The sequence below is a fragment of the Zootermopsis nevadensis genome, unplaced genomic scaffold (genome assembly GCF_977971745.1).
Source record: "Zootermopsis nevadensis isolate Lab colony 2312 unplaced genomic scaffold, Znev_1.0 Znev_ptg000025l, whole genome shotgun sequence".
NCBI classification, from domain to species: Eukaryota; Metazoa; Arthropoda; class Insecta; order Blattodea; family Termopsidae; genus Zootermopsis; species Zootermopsis nevadensis.
In genome coordinates, this window is record NW_028259157.1 from 4,195,184 (window position 1) to 4,216,244 (window position 21,061).

Here is a 21,061-nt window from a genome sequence, read left to right on the forward strand (position 1 = left end):
AAATAAGATATGGACACCAAATAATACACAAAACAACACAACATTTAATGATACAAGAAACAACGCAATCAAAAATACGTAGTTTTATAAGTAAAATTATTATTACTCAATTGGGAAGTTAGTGTGATGTTTGACACTGCATTTCATCGGCCAGTTTTTCAAATTTGGGAGTGTAGGATGATGTTGCTGCTCGCAAACAATCGTCAAGATGGGCGTCAGTAAGTCGAGATCTGTGCTTTAATTTTATAATGTTCATGGTTGAACGGCCTTCATTATTCAGTATAACCTCTTTCTGTAACAACGCGGGCACCCAAAAAAAGCCTTGGCGGGCGCCACGTTGGGGACCACTGCACTAGTGTATATGGGGTAACTTGATTATAAATCTCTTAAGACCTGTGCCAGAGGTCTTGGATTTCAGACCATTGTGATCTGGTATAGATTTTTCCATGTTCCTTTCTCTCCCTTCAGTTCATAAAGTTTGTCATTGAAAGGAATACAAGGCTTATATTATGTTCAGCTGTAGGTTCTCTTTTTCAGCCATTATCATCCTACCATGAAGAAAGCTGAGTTCTCATCATACGAACCCCCACACAGTACTGGATTCCTTCACCGTTACAGAGGTGAGTAGTCAGAAAAGTTGGTAATAACATGTCTAGAGGCATTAGCCACGACTCTCGTTGATTTAGTTGCTCAGTACTAGCAACTTGTTTACAGAGACAATTTGTTGAAATTTACTGTAGCTTGGGTTCAAATCCAATTTGTATTTTGTGTTATTAGGTTTTTGTGGCTGGAATGTAAAACTTCAGCTTTTGGGGATAAGCCATGTACAGAGTTGAAAATTCTTAAACATTTTGATAGATATTGCAGTTGTCATCTTTAGGGTGAGTTGGATAATTTTCAACATTTGATGTGGCTGATCCCCCAAAACTTAAATTGTACATCTAATTTGTATTTGTTTGGTTATATAGTGATATTGAAGTTACATTTATATGCTAGTATTATCAGTTACATCAATACTGACTCCATGGATCAGAGTCCTCCTTAAGAAGCAAATAGTCACGCAGTCAAAAAATCTACTATTGTTATGGAACCCAAAGTTTAATCACTATGTTCACAAGATCCCATCACCGGACCTTTTCTTGAGCAATATAAATGTAGTCCAAATACTCTTACCTTATTTTTCCTTAAGATCGATCTTCATTTTATACCCTCATCTGTGCCTTGCGATATGAAATGGTCCCTGCCCTTTAGGTTTTCCAATGAAAACTGTAATATGTTTCGTCTCTAACATGCATCATTGCATGCCCACCCATCTCATAATCATGGATGTCATCACGTTGATACTATTTGGTGAAGATTACAAATTATGAAGCTTGTAATTATGAAATTATCTCCATTCCCTTGTTATTTTCTCTCAGGTCCATATATTCTCATCACCCTGTTCTCCAACACCAATATCAGTCTTTGTTCTACCGTTAGGATGACCAGGTTTCATACCCATACAGAATAACACATCCCAGTGCATCCTTGCCAGTGTACTGTACTGTGCATTGCATTTCAGTTGTACTGGGAAAGTTCATTCTGTAAACCTCAGCCCCAAGACTAGATATCCTGATTCAATTTGTTGTGGTTTTCCTCAGCCCTTGAAGGCTGGGATATTACCTAAAATTGGCCATGGCTACTTCATTCCACATCATTCCTAATCATCTTGTCGTATCCATTTGGAACTTACGCAGTTGACAAAGTGTCATGAAATAAACAGCCTTTCCAGTTCAGCATTCATTATCATCCTATGACTGCATTTTATACTAAATGATTTCTGCTGGTGATCTATTGAACCAACAATATTTGATTTATCAGTATTCTGAGCAGGTTAGCTTAAAAGTCAGTAGCCTTAGTTGGTTAAATTTTTGGAAATTCTCAATACTCTTCTTGACATGATACTAATAAAATATAGTTGATACATGATATATCAGGTTTGTTTGTCTGCGGTACAAGATTCGAACCCTGAGCTACGAGAATACTAATAAGTGCTAACTAGTTAGTTTGCTGTAACGTTCAGTTGGAATAAGTTGAAGGTTTGGGAAAAAGTTTCGGGTGGGGGTGGAAATCGATGGAAACCTTACAAACCACATGCAATGTGGGGCCCTAACATGCCGGTAGTTCTTTAATCAAATTAAGGCCAGGAGCATATAGAACTCGACGTAAATACAGACACAATTTTCATTACTTACCGAGCAGGTTAAATGAATGGTATAATTCAGTCAGTACCTGGTTCGAATTTTGAGACTGCTTATACTGTGCTATTTTATTTTATAAAGTACTCTAAAATAAGCCACTGCAGCTTCTCTTCATATCCATTCAAGTTGTATTGATGTCTATAGGCTATAACTTGTTCATAACTCAGAACGTGTCATCTCTCATTAAGGAGACTTAAAATCCTTTTCTCTAGGTGCTCGACTTTCACAAAGTGTTCCGTAATAGTGACATATCCAGAGTAGCGGATGAGGAATTATGTAGTACTCTGTGATTCATCCCTCTAGAACAGGTTACTTACCTTTAGCACCTCGTACTCACGGAACGTGTTACCATTTTCCACTCACACAACGCCATTTTACTTACACCCCAATTATAATTTATAGTTTATAATTATAATTTTGTGTGATAAATATAAAAACGTCTGTCCCGATTTGAACGCCAGTGTGAAGATTGCCACTTCTGGAGTATTTCACATTTATTAAAATCATATTTCGCCAAATTATCCTTTTTTTTCTTAGTTGTTCAGACGAATGATATAAGAAACCCACCCCCTGTAATTTACCTTATTCTTAGTAGGACATGAGGTTCTCATGGCGGCGAGATAGCTTGTCTTTTGGTATGTAGCGCCGTGTAGTCTGGTAGAAGTTTACCATCGTTTCAGAGGTCCTTGCTGCCTCCATCATCAGGGAGTTCTCTAGTTATTTTATCGCCATAGCTAATAAGCCTTTGACTTGTCTCAGAAGCAAATACTTGTTACATATTGAATGAAGAATGGAATATATTTATACAGTGCGCTGTGTCACACACGCAGGCAAACCGAAGTCTTATCTGCTAGCAAAAGAGGATTCAAATCTTAGATAATAAAATCACCAATCAAAAAGAACAGTAAATGTGAATTGTTGAAAGATGTTTCAGGAAGGCACTACATTTAGTAGGCATAGTCTGAAACGTATATGTTCTGCTCTAGTAGACTGTACATGAAGAGAATATTACTGTACACCGCTGTTATCACATGATTCCTGAACATTCTTTACTAAGATAAATAAAACGAAAGTCTCAGTAATATTTAGAGTTCTGTGTTCATATAAATCGAGTACAATGGCCCATTTGGTTCCTACAGGCCCTATATATAGTATCAGTACAGTTTGTGGTTCTATTACTTAAGACTGCCTCTGTATTGCGGTATAACCTATCGGAGTTGCAGCTGCGCAGAGAGCCAATTTGCTATATCTGTAAATGGCATTAGTTCTTCATCCTTTTCCCATGTCAAATGCAATTTGCATACGTTGTGTTTATTGAAGTGTTCAGACGTCTGTGTCGTATGTAACAAAAAAGGTGTAACTGGAAGTGTTTTCAACATTAACGCTAGAATTTAAAGTTAACTTGTACATTTCTTTACTAATTTTCTTGGTTAAGATTCTTTTATTCTTATTTACTTCGATGTGATTGGATTGCATCTTTTGATTATATTTTAACTTTCCATAATTTCGGGAGAATGTAATTCTATTACAAAAATTGAAGCATCTTTGGCGTTGATTTAATTAATAGTGATGGCTGAAATAAGTTGTCTGCATTGAAATGCCAAACTTTATTTTTAAACGCGGATTAATATCGTGTGAATATATGAAGAGGAATTTGTTGATTTCGTTATTGATAATATGCACTGCAAACTGCGCCACAGGTAAATATCATCCGAAAGTGTCAGTGAAAAGATACAGGCCAGAGATGTCCAGCGTCTTTTCTTGTCTAGATTTTAAATACTCTGCCACTTGTTGGAAACATGTATCTTGATAATCAAGTTAAATATGACGAAAAACGTGTTGATACCTCTCATTCATTTACTCTTGATAGGCCAGTCAGTCGTTCATTCAGTTTTTGTAGTTCATGCAGTTATCGCTCGGAGATTTTGAAATAGAATCCAAAAGTTCAGGAATCTAAAATTAGTATGAATATTAGTATTTTGTTGTTATTTGTTATTAGCCAAGTCTCTGAAATTCAAAATTATGTATTTATCAAATTAGTTATGTTAGAAATGTTTAAAACTCAAGACACCCGCTGAAAGCCAAATGTATTTCGTTACCATTTGGTACCGTGTTTAATTTTCTATAAATTTAAATACAAAACATGTGAAACAATGCCTGTTGTGATTTTGGTTACCCGCTGGTAGCAAGTTTTCATGTCCAATTTAATATAATTTAATTTATTGAAACTACTTTTACTAAAAATCTGTATTACACTAGAACGTAGCAGAAATAAAACTGTTTTGCACGTCACATTTATGTTTTTTTATATTAAAGCAATTATTATGCATGTAGAGAAAGCGAAGCACTATTTTTGCCATATTTTTCAGCAGTAATTTCCAGAGGTTAGTGCTAAAAGTAAAAGTACCTGGGCGGTTTGATAAGAAATTAAAATTTGAAATAAATTACTATGGATCATGAAGTTGCTCTCGGCGTTAATGACAGATTTACACTTTTAGCATACGTGCAAAATTAAACAATAAACATCTCAGGAAATGCACATAAAATGGTAGAAGACATTTTAGCGTGTAATACCGAAAATATTTAAAAGATATCTGGAGTGTGTTAAATGAAGCTTGACGTCAAAGTATGGAAATACGCAGACAGATAGTGTAAACCAGGCATGCGCAACCTTCATCATGACCGCAGGTCGTACCTTATAAAGTAAGTTGTTATTATCATTAGTTGAAAATACGCAAAATTGAAGCTGCTGCAATGATCATCGTCGGTTTAACCACTACAAAATTCGGGGGTTGGGGCAAAAACAATGAAGGAAAAAACTAGAAAAATAACGCAAAATAAAATATAATAAGCTTCCAGGGAGATGATAGAAGGAAAAAGTGTGTTCGCGACTTTGTAACGTGCCGTCGCCAGCGATATTTTGTATTGTATTAAATACTTGACGTATATGCACTGAAGTCGACAATTTGATCAATCGGCTCTTTTCTGAACAGATTGCCTCGTGAATAATGGGCCCTGTCAGTGTATAACTGCTGCTGGTTTGTTTCTCTTCAGTACTTTTTCTTTATATGTGCCTCCTTTCGAGGTTCTTTTAGTACACGTTTTGTGAAATGTGTATAATAATGAAAGTATACATTTAGTACCCCTGTCGTGTTATTCTCCTGTATTTTGTACAGTCAGTCTGATATTATAAATGCAGAATTTTAGAATAGGGACTGCTAGTGGGGTCTCTTGGGCATGGTGATGAACCTTCACGTTTAATACAGTGCAGGGAATTTATTTTCTAGCTGAGAGAAAATCAGCTTCTCAAGAAAAATTCTGCTCCTTAGTGTTAGTTATTTCCATTCTTTCTTCTTTCAGGTCCAAGTCAGTTTATAGAACTGGTAGGAGTGCATGTCCCAGCACAGGAAGTAATAAACAGAGACGTTTTACTCAAATGCAATTTTGAGCTCCATCCTCCAGCTATTTTGTATTCCGTCAAGTGGTACAAAGATGGATCAGAGTTCTATCGCTACCTTCCTGGGGAAACTCCACCTGCACAGGCTTTTCCCCTGCCTGGAGTTACTGTTAATGTAAGTATTCTATTTCTGACTGATTTTAATTCCTATTCTCCATTATTTTTCTCTGAATAATAAGTTTCATTACACTTTTATGGTATGACAGTAATTCACTGACAGTCTAAAATTGTATAAAAGTAGCTACACCTTTCTTTATTTATACCAGTGTTTGGATGATAAAATGACAAGACAAAAATGTTCTGTTTCCTGCCGAGATTAAATTTTAAAACAAATACCAAATAATATTGTTTCTTTTAAACGTGAAACTACAAAACTGAGTGATTTCATCCATCACATTAACTATGAGGTTGGATTGCTAAACTGTTAAGGGTGACTTTTTTACGTAATTTATATGCTGTGTTGTCCAGCGTACTTTGAAACAGTTTTACTTCTTAATTCATTTAAAAAAATCAAGACATTCATATGGAAAGTATGTTCATACTTTTATTTTTTAAACATAAAATTCTTTTCTGTCTCATTTTCTAGAGGGTACTAATTAAACAAATAAAAAGTAAAGTTTGTCCCACTATATGCCATGTAGGCGTTTGGGGTGAGTGGAGGTATAGCTCCTCTCTTCCTTGACCTCGGCACTAGATGGGGGTGAGTGGTCAGCATCACGCCCCGGCCGGCTTTACCCCCGGGAAAGGACCCCGGTACCCATTGTAGAGGAGGCTGGGTGGGCCCCAGAGCCGGTCTGGACGCAGAGGCTAGAGGAAAAATCCTCTGCCCCCGTCGGGGATCGAACCCCGGTCGTCCAGCCCGTAGCTAGTCACTATACTGACCGAGCTATCCCGGCTAATTAAACAAATAAACAAGTAAATTAACTTATTAATGCAAGTCTGTAATAATTTTAACACATACCCTTTCATACATTCATTTTGAAAACAACAATTATATTATTTAATGATGAAATATTAACTTTTCAGTCTGGTTAATGATGCTTTATCAACAGCATTGATCGTACACTTTTGGACAAAAAATGACATGATTATTAACTGTGAGAAGCATGAGTCTGTGGAATGAAGCAATTATGGTTCTATAAAAATTGTTATTCTGGAGGGACTGACAAAAGCAATGAAAACTGTAGTTAACTGTTGCTGTTACGACAAAGACGAGTTCTGTACCTACAGGAAAGTTACCAAGTGATTTTGACCATATTGGTCAAAACTTAACACCACCTTAAGCTGAGTAGTAATAATAGAAGCATGCAGATATCATTAATCAGTTTCTGTCCCAAACATCGCTGCCTATCTTATCTTTTATAACAATTTGTTGCAGTTGTCGCATTCAGATGTCCACGAGGTCCTGCTTCAGTCTGTGCAGATGGTCAGCTCTGGAATGTACTTGTGTGAAATTTCAACAGAGGCACCTTTTTTCTACACTGTATCCAGTCATGGAGCCCTGACAGTCATTGGTAAGTAATATTGTCCTGGAAAAATTTGTGATCAATGTGGCCATTTCAAAATCGCTAAAAGGAATAGATATCAACCTAAAAATATGCCAAAATATATGGATTACAGGAAAATGACCTGAAGATTGGACAAAATCCATCTTTGTTCCAATATATAAAAAAGGATCGAAGAGGAAGTGTGAGAACTATAGTTTAATAGCGTTAATATCGCACGCCAGTGGAGTCATGCTCCAGATCTTACATAATTGTTTAAAAACCTTTTTAGACCATCAGATACCTGATTTGTTAAAGGCAAAGGCATAAGAGAACAACTTTTAAATGTAAGGCAAATAGTCGAGAAGGCCAGGGAATTTAATACTCCGGTTTATCAGTGCTTTTTGGACTATGAAAAGGCCTTCGATTGCGTGAAGTGGAGCCATCTCTGGCGAATATTTGCTTACGAGTACATGGGTCTCTCTCCTCACCTGTCGAAACTGATAAGATTCAAATGCGGCCGTAGTAAAAATACAGGATAAGATCTCGAAAACATTCTGAGTCAAAGCCGGCGTTCGTCAGGGATGTATCCTGTCCCCGTTGTTGTTTAACAAATACGGTGAATATGTTATGAGGATCATCCTGGATGGATGGGATAATGGCGTTTTAATTGGTGGTAGCAAAATAAACAATCTGCTATACGCTGATGACACTACGTTGTTAGCAATATCCATGGAGAATCTGGTGGAATTGATGGAGAGGGTGGAGAGCGAGTGTCATGACGTACGAGGTGCGATCAGAAAGTTTCAAGACTGCGCCTATAAAAACCCGTACACTTATCTCAGGTATTAAATTCATCCATCACCCTCGAAGTAGTTCCCCTGGGAGTGAACACAACGATCCCAGCGCCGCTGCCAAGCCTGGAAGCATCCCTGTAAATCATTCTTTGTCAGCCTGTCAAGCACCATCTGCGATTCTGCCTGAATCTCTTCTATCGTCTCAAATCTCCTTCCCTTTAGCTGAATTTTCATCTTTGGGAAGAGGAAACCTTAGAAAGGAAGTTGGGGTCGGTTCTTGCAAGATCTTTGAGCTCCTGACAAACGAGAAGTCGATTCTGCTTCTGGTCCTCAGACAGGAGCCTTGGCACAAACTTGGCTGCGATGCGTCGCATGTGGAGTTCTTCCTTTAGAATCAGCTGACAGGTCCCATAGCCTATCCCAACAATGTCGCACAAGTCGTTGATGGTACGACGTCGATCTTCGTGAATGGCCTGCCGAATCTTCGTAACATTTTCGGGCGTTGTGCTCGAAGATGGTCGTCCAGAACGCTCGTCAACATCGACAGAGGTTCGGCCATTTTTAAAACGTGAATGCCACACAAAAGTTTGTGCACGACCCATTGCGGACTCCCCAAATGCTTGCTTTAGTATTTCATAGGTTTCCGTAGCCGTTTTGGCGAGTCTTTGGCAAAATTTGATTTGTTCATGAAAATCCGCCATTCCGAAATCGCAGGAGGGTCGGTGTAATGCACTACCAAAACGCCCGTAACTAAGAAACAAATGCTAATTCGATGATGCCGGCTGGCACACTGATTCACTATGAATATAGGCCCAACCGCTTAGCGGCAGAAGCTCGTACTACATCCGGTTAGCCCTCTATTGACACAGTCTTGAAACTTTCTGATCGCACCTCGTAGGATTACGCCTAAATAGACGGAAAACAAAAATCATGATTGTAGACCGTCAAAACAATAATAGACCTGAAATAGGCCACATCGCAGGTTGCGAAGTGGTCTCGAAATTCTTATATTTGGGCTCACAAAGGTGGCTCCACCGATGAAATTAAAAGGCGGATCATAATAGCCAAAACATCCATGGTCAAACTGGCAAAGATCTGGAGAGACAAAGGCATCATGATTAACTCCAAAAAACGCTTGGTCGACTCTTTGATCTTTTCAATATTTAATTATGGAGATGAGTCGTGGACTGCATAAAAAGACCGCGATCCCATAGACGCCTTTAGAATGTGGTGTTGGAGAAGATTACTATCAATACCCTGGACTGCCCGTCGAACTAACATCTCGATATTGAATGAGCTCAGAATAGAGCATCACTGGTCTTCCAAGATCTATGACCGAATCCTGCGCTTTTTTGGGGCACATTATGCGAAGAGAAAGTGGCCTAGAAGAACTGGTCGTGGAAGGCAAAGTCCAGGGTAAGAGGCCAAGAGGAAGATGCCCAGGGAGATGGATAGATCAAGTGAGCGTGCTCACTGGAAATTCGCTCCGAGACGCCACTACAAAAGCACTGGACAGGGAAGAATGGCGGCAGGAGATTCGTCGGGCCCTGCAATACGAGGTCACGACGTCTCAGTCATGAGGCAGTACGACGAAGAAGATTCAAGTAATACGGGATATTAGCTTGTATTTTTAGAGGTCCTCTTCTAATTGTATTGTACCACGCTGAATTTCTGAAGACTGTCAGACACTAAGCTGGAATAAGTGGAACACACAAATGTAAACAGTACTGATACTGTTATAGTATTTTTATTTTTTTTGTAGTGTTCTGTCTGACGACAGGTCCATATATTATGAACAGGATCCTTCCAACCTCTTCAGGTTGACAGGGACCTGCTCATACATATATACATTCTTGGCAGAGATGATCAGAAGTGGTTTGCCATTGCCTTCTTCTGTGTGTGAGTGGAGTAATTGTTGGGATGCCACGGAGAAACCGGGGAAGCCCCCGGAGGAATAGTACTAATAATTTTATCTTTTTTTAGGAATATCTTGATGAAGTAATAACCCTGAGGTACTGTGGTTCGTATTTGGAGTGAGGAAATAAGCTGAAGTGTTTTTAGAGTTTCTTTGGATATTTCTTTCATATTTTGAAATTTTGTGGGACAAAAAGAAAGAATGACTGCTTGGAGATAATTTTAAACATTCAAGATTTGGTAGCTTTTAGGATATTGTTAGTAAGCAAACCCAACCCTTAAAGTGGACAATTCAAATACACATGGGTGTCCGACAATTAGAAATGCATTTTAGATACATGAGCTTATGTTCTTGTATATATACAAAGTTGATAATATTGTTAAGATGTATTGCAAATACATATCACAGGAAACATTTCTGTTTTTGTTAACAAGGGAATGAATAATTTTTCATTGATGTGTTACGATATTTCCTATTACTTGCTTCATAATATTTGGGTTGAGCCACAGACCCCTTAACTGCCTGCCCCTGGAGCAGCAATGTCACTGCACCCCAGGTAATCCAACTTTTCTCAAATTTCAGCTACCGGACTTACAGGCGAGCCAAACATCAGGGGACTGAGAGGATTATACATGGAGGGTGATATGGTGGAAGCTAACTGTACATCACCTCCTTCAAACCCAGTAACAAATATTACTTGGTACATGAATGACAAACAGGTAAGTCACAGGAAAGTTAGGCAGTAGTTTAAGGACCATTGCAGAGTCTCATGGACAGTTGTAGGCCTTCTTATAACCAATATCAGAGAACTTTCTTATGTTCAGTACTATTTTCATTCTCTGAATGAACCAAGTTGCCTCGCCCAGTACACCCCCAGCCCCATATTATCCTAGCCCGGTCCAGCCCAATGCCCAGCTGTCACCATGCCCAGTCAAGTTCAGCTCAATACCCAGCTACATGCCCAGCTCAGCACATCAAACGCCTTGTTCACCCCACCTGAGCCACATTCCCTGCCTAGCCTTATTGATATCATCCCAGAAACGAAAATAAGTAAAATATTGATTTTTTTTAAAAAAAAATTGAAGTTCCAATTTTTAATTTTTTAGTTTTATGCGCTTTTTGAACATTTGCCAACATTTTTGATTTTTAGAAAATTTTGAAAATTTTGAAAACTTTCTTCAAAATTCTCCGCACTCGGTCTCCACCGGAACAACTCCGTGCAAAGAACCGGGCTCGCCGAGACCCGGCCTCGCCATGACACGGCCTCGCCGATACCCGTCCTCTCCCACACCCGGATAATTTTGAAAAAAACTTCAAATTTTTCAAAATTTTCGAAAAATAAAAAAATACCGGAAATTGTCTAAAAAGCGCACAAAACCAAAATTGTTTGAAAATTATGGACATTTTCTTCAAGTTGAAAATTATCAGTTTTGTACCCATTTTGGACAATTTGCAGCGATTTTTGATTTTTTGAAAATTTTAAAAAATATCAAATATTTTTCAAATTTCTCCCCATCCGTCCCCTGCCTGAACGTGCTTTTCCTACCGTAACCTGCTAGGCTCTGTCCCGGAACACTTGCTGGACACGGTGTCTCACGCATCCTCTCTCTGAAGGAACCGTCTCTGCACGATATGATCTCTGTATTACCGTGTCCCTGAGGGATCTTCTCTGTGATGAACTAGTACAGCAGAGACCGGGTGAGGCAGACATCGAGTCCGACAGAGTCGTTGTGATGCAGACTGCGACCGACAAAGTGCGGGTGATGCAGAGACCGATGTTTGCATACTCCGGATGTGGCCGATTGTGGGTCTAGCATAGACCGGTTGTGGCAGGACAGAGACAACCAGAGACGTGTTCTGCTGATGATCGTATGGGGCAATTTTGAAAATTGTTTAAAAATTTTCGAAAAATCAAAAAATTCTGGAAATTGTCTAAAATGCGCATAAAACCAGAAATTTAGGAAAATAATGGAAATTTTTACAAGTTGAAAATTTTCAACAGTTTTTGGTTTTGTGCCCGTTTTGGACAATTTGCAGCATTTTATGATTTTTTGAAAATTTTGAAAAATTTCATTTTATTTTCAAAATTCTCCCCATTTGGTTTTGTGCGCCGTTCAGACAGTTTCCAGCAACTTTTGATTTTTTGAAAAATTTGAAGTGTTTCTGCTAGGTATTCTCTCTGTGACACGAACTCTGTCGGGCCCTCCTTGTAAAGACCGAGCCCGTCAGAGACCGTATGAGGCAGAAACCGAGTTCGGTGTAGATCGTGTAACGATAAGACTGAATCCGGCAAAGACCGGGTGAGGTAGAGACCAGGTGTGGTAGAGCCGGGTCTCGCAGAGTTCGGTTCTGCTAGATATCGGTTAGGGAAACTTTTGAAAAAAATTCAAAATTTTCGAAAAATTAAAAAATGCTGTAAATTGTCCAAAAAGCACAAAAAACTAAAAAAATTGAAAAATATCAACTTCAAAATTTTTCGATTTTATTTTGTTTTGAGCGCAATTCAGACAGTTTCTAACAATTTTTTATTTTTGAAAAATTTGAAAAAATTTCATAATTTTCCTAACCGATGTCTAGCAGAACCGAACTCTACGGGACCCAGATAAACCACACCTGGTCTCTGCATGTCTCGGTCTCTACCTCACCCAGCCTCTGCCGCACTTAGTGTCATCCTCATACGATCTAAGCTGGACTCGGTTTCTGCCACACGGTCACTGGAGGGCTCGGGCTTTGCAAGTAGGGACCGGCAGAGTTCGTATCATACAGAGAGAATTTATAGCAGTGTTGCAGTGGCGGGGTCCGTCAGATACACGGTATTGCACAGAATGTGTTCGACAGAGACCGATTCTGGAAGGGACTGGTTGGGAAAAAAGCTGGAAATTTCCCAAAAAGCGCACATTTTCTTTAAGAAATTCCACATAAATTTTTTTCAAATATTTAAAAAAAATTGTTTTGTGCGCTTTTCAGAAAATCTCCAGATTTTATTGATATTTCTAAAATTTTAAAAATTTTCAACTATTCTTCAAAACTCTCCCCAAGAGTTGCATGCCAGCCTCGGTGAATGCGTCATCCTGTCTCTGCCGGACTCGGCCTATATCTCGAACGATTGGTGACCATCCCGGTGTTTAGAAGAAAATATTGAATTTTTTCAAAATTTTCGAAAAATAAAAAATGCTGGAAATTGTCTGAAAAACGCACAAAACCAAAATTACTTGAAAATTTTGAAATTGAAATTTTTCAATTTTTTTGGGTTTGTGCGCTTTTTGAACATTTTCAGGCATTCTTCGATTTTTTAAAATTTTTGAAACTTTTCAAAAATTTCCACCACCTGATGCCTTGTAGGACCGGTCTGTGTCGGACAGTTTCTGACGTACAGTGTCTCTGAAGGATGCAGTGTGTGCCTAACTCGGTCTCTGCACGGACCGGTCTCTGCATGAAGGGCTCTTACGTGCCTCCTCTAAGAACACTGGTGTGGCAGACAACGCGTAAGGCAGAGTCCGAATCCTGCAGAGGACGGTTGGTGCAGACACAGAGGCAGGCAGCAACCGGGCGAGATAGAGGCCAAGTCCGGCAGAGACAAGGTTAGACATTCACCGAGTTTAGCAGGCATGTATTGGAGTGTGTTTAGAAAAAATATGTTGAATTTATTCAAAATTTTCAAAAAATTACAAATTGCTGGAAATTGTCTGAAAGTCACATGTCCCAAGTTTGAGAAGTCACTTGTCCCAAGACTTGAGAAGTCACTTGTCCCAAGTCTTGAGAAGTGCGTGTCACAAGTCTTGAGAAGTCACTTGTACCAAGTCTTGAGAAGTCACTTGTCCCAAGGCTTGAAAAGTCACTTGTCCCAAGACTTGAGAAGTGCGTGTCCCAAGTCTTGAGAAGTCACTTGTCCCAAGTCTTGAGAAGTTCGTGTAACAAGTTTTGAGAAGTCACTTGTCCCAAGTCTTGAGAAGTCACATGTCCCAAGTCTTGAGAAGTCACTTGTCCCAAGTCTTCAGAAGTCACTTGTACCAAGTCTTGAGAAGTCACGTGTCCCAAAGTCTTGAGAAGTCACGTTTCCCAAGTCTTGAGAAGTCACTTGTCCCAAGTCTTGAGAAGTCACTTGTCCCAAGTCTTGAGAAGTCACTTGTCCCAAGACTTGAGAAGTGCGTGTCCCAAGTCTTGAGAAGTCAATTGTCCCAAGTCTTGAGAAGTGCGTATTCCAAGTCTTGAGAAGTCACTTGTCCCAAGTCCTGAGAAGTTCGTGTCCCAAGTTTTGAGATGTCACTTGTCCCAAGTCTTGAGAAGTCACATGTCCCAAGTCTTGAGAAGTCACATGTCCCAAGTCTTCAGAAGACACATGTACCAAGTCTTGAGAAGTCACGTGTCCCAAAGTCTTGAGAAGTCACGTTTCCCAAGTCTTGAGTAGTCACTTGTATCAAGTCTTGAGAAGTCACTTGTCCCAAGTCTTGAGAAGTCACTTGTCCCAAGTCTTTAGAAATCACTTTTCCCAAGTCTTGAGAAGTTCTTGTCCAAAGTCTTGAGAAGTAACTTGTCCCAAGTCTTGAGAAATCACTTGTCCCAAGTCTTGGGGAAATGCGTGTCCCAAGACTTGAGATCTCACTAGTCCCAAGTTTTGAGAAGTCACTTGTACCAAGTCTTGAGAAGTCATTTGTCACAAGTCTTGAGAAGTCACTAGTCCCAAGTCTTGAGAAGTCACTTGTCCCAAGTCTTCAGAAGTCACTTGTCCCAAGTCTTGAGAAATGCGTGTCCCAAGTCTTGAGAAATCACTTGTTCCAAGTCTTGAGAAGTTAGTGTCCCATGACTTCAGAAGTCACTTGTCCCAAGTCTTGAGAAGTGCGTGTTCCAAGTCTTGAGAAGTCACTTGTCCCAAGTCTTGAGAAGTCACTTGTCCCAAGTCTTGAGAAGTCACTTTTCCCAAGTCGTGAGAAGTCATTTGTCCCAAGTCTTGAGAAGTCACTTGCCCCAAGTCTTGAGAAGTCACTTGTCCCAAGTCTTGAGAAGTCATTTGTCACAAGTCTTGAAAAGTCGCTTGTCCCAAGTCTTGAGAAGTCACTTGTCTCAAGTCTTGAGAAGTCACTTGTCCCAAGTCTTGAGAAGTCACTTGACCCAGGTATTGAGAAGTCACTTGTCCCAAGTCTTGAGAAGTCACTTGTCCCAAGTCTTGAGAAGTTCTTGTCAAAAAATCTTGAGAAGTTCTTGTCCCAAGTCTTGAGAAGTCACTTGTCCCAAGTCTTGAGAAGTTCTTGTCCCAAGTCTTGAGAAGTTCTTGTCCGAAGTCTTGAGAAGTCTATTGTCACAAGTCTTGAGAAGTTCTTGTTCCAAGTCTTGAGAAGTCACTTGTCCCAAGTCTTGAGAAGTTCTTGTCACAAGTCTTGAGAAGTCACTTGTCCCAAGACTTCAGAAGTCACTCGTCCCAAGTATTGAGAAGTTCTTGACCCTAGACTTGAGAAGTCACTTGTCCCAAGTCTTGAGAAGTTCTTGTCCCAAGACTTGAGAAGTTCTTGTCCCAAGTCTTGAGAAGTCACTCGTCCGAAGTCTTGAGAGGTCACTCGTCCCAAGTCTTGAGACGTTCTTGTCCCACGGCTTGAGAAGTCATTTGTCCCAAGTCTTGAGAAGACACATGTCCCAAGTCTTGAGAAGTCACTCGTCCCAAGTCTTGAGAAGTCACTTGTCCCAAGTCTTGAGAAGTTCTTGTCCCAAGTCTTGAGAAGTCACTCGTCCCAAGTCTTGAGAAGTCACTCGTCCCAAGTCTTGAGAAGTCACTCGTCCCAAGTCTTGAGAAGTCCCTCGTCTCAAGACTTGAGAAGTTCTTGTCCCAAGTCTTGAGAAGTCACTTTTCCCAAGTCTTGAGAAGTTCTTGTCCCAAGTCTTGAGAAGTTCTTGTCCCAAGTCTTGAGAAGTTCTTGTCTCAAGTCTTGAGAAGTCACTCGTCCCAAGTCTTGAGAGGTCACTCGTCCCAAGTATTGAGAAGTCACTCGTCCCAAGTCTTCAGAAGTTCTTGTCCCAAGACTTGAGAAGTCACTTGTCCCAAGTCTTGAGAAGTTCTTGTCCCAAGTCTTGAGAAGTCACTTGTCCCAAGTCTTGAGAAGTCACTCGTCCCAAGTCTTGAGAAGTTCTTGTCCCAAGTCTTGAGAAGTCACTTGTCCCAAGTCTTGAGAAGTTCTTGTCCCAAGTCTTGAGAAGTCACTTGTCCCAAGACTTCAGAAGTCACTCGTCCCAAGTATTGAGAAGTTCTTGACCCTAGTCTTGAGAAGTCACTTGTCCCAAGTCTTGAGAAGTTCTTGTCCCAAGACTTGAGAAGTTCTTGTCCCAAGTCTTGAGAAGTCACTCGTCCCAAGTCTTGAGAGGTCACTCGTCCCAAGTCTTGAGAAGTTCTTGTCCCACGGCTTGAGAAGTCACTTGTCCCAAGTCTTGAGAAGTCACATGTCCCAAGTCTTAAGAAGTCACTCGTCCCAAGTCTTGAGAAGTCACTCGTCCCAAGTCTTGAGAAGTACCTAGTCTCAAGTCTTGAGAAGTCACTCGTCCCAAGTCTTGAGAAGTTCTTGACCCAAGCCTTGAGAAGTCACTTGTCCCAAGTCTTGAGAAGTTCCTGTCCCAAGTCTTGAGAAGTTCTTGTCCCAAGTCTTGAGACGTCACTTGTCCCAAGTCTTGAGAAGTTCTTGTCCCAAGTCTTGAGAAGTCAATCGTCCCAAGTCTTGAGAAGTCAGTCGTCCCAAGTCTTGAGAAGTTCTTGTCCCAAGTCTTGAGAAGTCACTTTTCCCAAGTTTTGAGAAGTTCTTGTCCCAAGTCTTGAGAAGTTCTTGTCCCAAGTCTTGAGAAGTTCTTGACTCAAGTCTTGAGAAGTCACTCGTCCCAAGTCTTGAGAGGTCACTCGTCCCAAGTATTGAGAAGTCACTCGTCCCAAGTCTTCAGAAGTTCTTGTTTCAAGTCTTGAGAAGTCACTTGTCCCAAGTCTTGAGAAGTTCTTGTCCCAAGTCTTGAGAAGTCACTTGTCCCAAGTCTTGAGAAGTCACTCGTCCCAAGTTTTGAGAAGTTCTTGTCCCAAGTCTTGAGAAGTCACTTGTCCCAAGTCTTGAGAAGTTCTTGTCTCACGTCTTGAGATGTTCTTATCAAAAGTCTTGAGAAGTCACTCGTCCCAAGTCTTGAGAGGTCACTCGACCCAAGTCTTGAGAAGTCACTCGTCCCAAGTCTTGAGAAGTTCTTGTCCCAAGTCTTGAGAAGTCACTTGTCCCAAGTCTTGAGAAGTTCTTGTCCCAAGTCTTGAGAAGTTCTTGTCCCAAGTCTTGAGAAGTCACTCGTCCCAAGTATTGATAAGTCACTCGTCAAAAGTCTTGAGAAGTCTCTCGTCTCAAGACTTGAGAAGTTACTCGTCCCAAGTCTTGAGAAGTTCTTGTCCCAAGTCTTGAGAAGTTCTTGTCCCAAGTCTTGAGAAGTCACTCGTCCCAAGTATTGATAAGTCACTCGTCAAAAGTCTTGAGAAGTCACTCGTCTCAAGACTTGAGAAGTCACTCGTCCCAAGTCTTGAGAAGTTCTTGTCCCAAGTCTTGAGAAGTCAATTGTCCCAAGTCTTGAGAAGTTCTTGTCCCAAGTCTTGAGAAGATCTTGTCCCAAGTCTTGAGAAGTCACTTGTCCCAAGTATTGAGAAGTCACTTGTCCCAAGTCTTGAGAAGTTATTCGTCCCAAATCTTGAGAAGTCACTCGTCCCAAGTCTTGAGAAGTTCTTGTCCCAAGTCATGAGAAGTCAATTTTCCTAAGTCTTGAGAAGTTCTTGACCCAAGACTTGAGAAGTCTCTCGTCTCAAGACTTGAGAAGTTACTCGTCCCAAGTCTTGAGAAGTTCTTGTCCCAAGTCTTGAGAAGTTCTTGTCCCAAGTCTTGAGAAGTCACTCGTCCCAAGTATTGATAAGTCACTCGTCAAAAGTCTTGAGAAGTCACTCGTCTCAAGACTTGAGAAGTCACTCGTCCCAAGTCTTGAGAAGTTCTTGTCCCAAGTCTTGAGAAGTCAATTGTCCCAAGTCTTGAGAAGTTCTTGTCCCAAGTCTTGAGAAGATCTTGTCCCAAGTCTTGAGAAGTCACTTGTCCCAAGTATTGAGAAGTCACTTGTCCCAAGTCTTGAGAAGTTATTCGTCCCAAATCTTGAGAAGTCACTCGTCCCAAGTCTTGAGAAGTTCTTGTCCCAAGTCATGAGAAGTCAATTTTCCCAAGTCTTGAGAAGTTCTTGACCCAAGACTTGAGAAGTCACTTGTCCCAAGTCTTGAGAAGTTGTTGTCCCAATTCTTGAGAAGTTCTTGTCCCAAGTCTTGAGAAGTCACTTGTCCCAAGTCTTGAGAAGTCACTTGTCCCAAGTCTTGAGAAGTTACTCGTCCCAAATCTTGAGAAGTCACTCGTCCCAAGTCTTGAGAAGTTCTTGTCCCAAGTCATGAGACGTCAATTTTCCCAAGTCTTGAGAAGTTCTTGTCCCAAGTCTTGAGAAGTTCTTGTCCCAAGTCTTGAGATGTCACTCGTCCCAAGCCTTCAGCGGTCACTCGTCCCAAGTCTTGAGAAGTCACTCGTCCCAAATCTTCAGAAGTTGTTGTCCCAAGTCTTGAAAAGTCACTTGTCCCAAGTCTTGAGAAGTTCTTCTCCCAAGTCTTGAGAAGTCACTTGTCCCAAGTCTTGAGAAGTCACTCGTCCCAAGTCTTGAGAAGTCACTTGTCCGAAGTCTTGAGAAGTTCCTGTCCCATGTCTTGTGAAGTCACTCGTCCCAAGTCTTGAGAAGTCACTCGTACCAAGTCTTGAGAAGTCACTCGTCCCAAGTCTTGAGAAGTCCCTCGTCTCAAGTCTTGAGAAGTCACTCGTCCCAAGCCCTGACAAGTCACTTGTCCCAAGTCTTGAGAAGTTCTTGTCCCAAGTCTTGAGACGTCACTTGTCCCAAGTCTTGAGAAGTTCTTGTCCCAAGACTTGAGAAGTTCTTGTCCCAAGTCTTGAGAAGTCACTCGTCCCAAGTCTTGAGAGGTCACTCGTCCCAAGTCTTGAGAAGTTCTTGTCCCACGGCTTGAGAAGTCACTTGTCCCAAGTCTTGAGAAGTCACATGTCCCAAGTCTTGAGAAGTCACTCGTCCCAAGTCTTGAGAAGTCACTTGTCCCAAGTCTTGAGAAGTTCTTGTCCCAAATCTTGAGAAGTCACTCGTCCCAAGTCTTGAGAAGCCACTCGTCCCAAGTCTTGAGAAGTCACTCGTCCCAAGTCTTGAGAAGTCACTCGTCTCAAGTCTTGAGAAGTCACTCGTCCCAAGTCTTGAGAAGTTCTTGTCCCAAGCCTTGAGAAGTCACTTGTCCCAAGTCTTGAGAAGTTCTTGTCCCAAGTCTTGAGAAGTTCTTGTCCCAAGTCTTGAGACGTCACTTGTCCCAAGTCTTGAGAATTCCTTGTCCCAAGTCTTGAGAAGTCAATCGTCCCAAGTCTTGAGAAGTCACTCGTCCCAAGTCTTGAGAAGTTCTTGTAACACGTCTTGAGAAGTCACTTTTCCCAAGTCTTGAGAAGTTCTTGTCCCAAGTCTTGAGAAGTTCTTGTCCCAAGTCTTGAGAAGTTCTTGTCTCAAGTCTTGAAAAGTCACTCGTCCCAAGTCTTGAGAGGTCACTCGTCCCAAGTATTGAGAAGTCACTCGTCCCAAGACTTGAGAAGTTCTTGTCCCAAGTCTTGAGAAGTCACTTGTCCCAAGTCTTGAGAAGTTCTTGTCCCAAGTCTTGAGAAGTCACTTGTCCCAAGTCTTGAGAAGTCACTCGTCCCAAGTTTTGAGAAGTTCTTGTCCCAAGTCTTGAGAAGTCACTTGTCCCAAGTCTTGAGAAGTTCTTGTCTCACGTCTTGAGAAGTTCTTGTCCCAAGTCATGAAAAGTCACTTGTCCCAAGTCTTGAGAAGTTTTTGTCCCAAGTCTTGAGAAGTTCTTATCAAAAGTCTTGAGAAGTCACTCGTCCCAAGTCTTGAGAAGTCACTTGTCTCAAGTCGTCAGAAGTCATTTGTCCCAAGTCTTGAGAAGTCACTTGCCCCAAGTCTTGAGAAGTCACTTATCCCAAGTCTTGAGAAGTCATTTGTCACAAGTCTTGAAAAGTCACTTGTCCCAAGTCTTGAGAAGTCACTTGTCTCAAGTCTTGAGAAGTCAGTTGTCCCAAGTCTTGAGAAGTCACTTGACCCAGGTATTGAGAAGTCACTTGTCCCAAGTCTTGAGAAGTCACTTGTCCCAAGTCTTGAGAAGTGCGTGTCCCATGTCTTGAGAAGTGCGTGTCCCAAGTCTTGAGAAGTTCTTGTCCGAAGTCTTGAGAAATCTATTGTCTCAAGTCTTGAGAAGTTCTTGTTCCAAGTCTTGAGAAGTCACTTGTCCCAAGTCTTGAGAAGTTCTTGTCACAAGTCTTGACAAGTCACTTGTCCCAAGACTTCAGAAGTCACTCGTCCCAAGTCTTGAGAAGTTCTTGACCCTAGTCTTGAGAAGTCACTTGTCCCAAGTCTTGAGAAGTTCTTGTCCCAAGTCTTGAGAAGTTCTTGTCCCAAGTCTTGAGAAGTCACTCGTCCCAAGTCTTGAGAGGTCACTCGTCCCAAGTCTTGAGAAGTTCTTGTCCCACGGCTTGAGAAGTCACTTGTCCCAAGTCTTGAGAAGTCACATGTCCAAAGTCTTGAGAAGTCACTCGTCCCAAGTCTTGAGAAGTCACTTGTCCCAAGTCTTGAGAAGTTCTTGTCCCAAGTCTTGAGAAGTCACACGTCCCAAGTCTTGAGAAGTCACTCGTCCCAAGTCTTGAGAAGTCACTCGTCCCAAGTCTTGAGAAGTCACTCGTCTCAAGTCTTGAGAAGTCACTCGTCCCAAGTCTTGAGAAGTTCTTGTCCCAAGTCTTGAGAAGTTCTTGTCCAAAGTTTTGAGACGTCACTTGTCCCAAGTCTTGAGAAGTTATTGTCCCAAGTCTTGAGAAGTCAATCGCCCCAAGTCTTGAGAAGTCACTCGTCCCAAGTCTTGAGAAGTTCTTGTCCCAAGTCTTGAGAAATCACTTTTCCCAAGTCTTGAGAAGTTCTTGTCCCAAGTCTTGAGAAGTCACTTTTCCCAAGTCTTGAGAAGTTCTTGTCCCAAGTCTTGAGAAGTCACTTGTCCCAAGTCTTGAGAAGTCACTCGTCCCAAGTTTTGAGAAGTTCTTGTCCCAAGTCTTGAG

The 21,061-nt window shown here is 41.1% G+C and overlaps 1 protein-coding gene across 3 annotated transcripts in view; it reads left to right on the forward strand.

Moving 5' to 3' along the window:
• The window catches only part of LOC110840059 (uncharacterized), a 44,808-nt gene that overhangs the window by 2,035 nt on the left and 21,712 nt on the right, over positions 1 to 21,061 (forward strand). For 2 of the 3 annotated variants that reach the window (XM_087355786.1, XM_087355785.1), the window contains exons 2-5: positions 538 to 620; positions 5,601 to 5,812; positions 7,076 to 7,211; positions 10,476 to 10,612. In XM_087355786.1, the coding sequence (XP_087211912.1) occupies positions 554 to 620; positions 5,601 to 5,812; positions 7,076 to 7,211; positions 10,476 to 10,612 (552 nt within the window). In that variant the 5' untranslated portion in view covers positions 538 to 553. Of the gene's footprint in view, positions 1 to 537; positions 621 to 3,565; positions 3,941 to 5,600; positions 5,813 to 7,075; positions 7,212 to 10,475; positions 10,613 to 21,061 lie in introns of those variants that run through there. The other variant, XM_087355784.1, reaches the window with a different exon arrangement.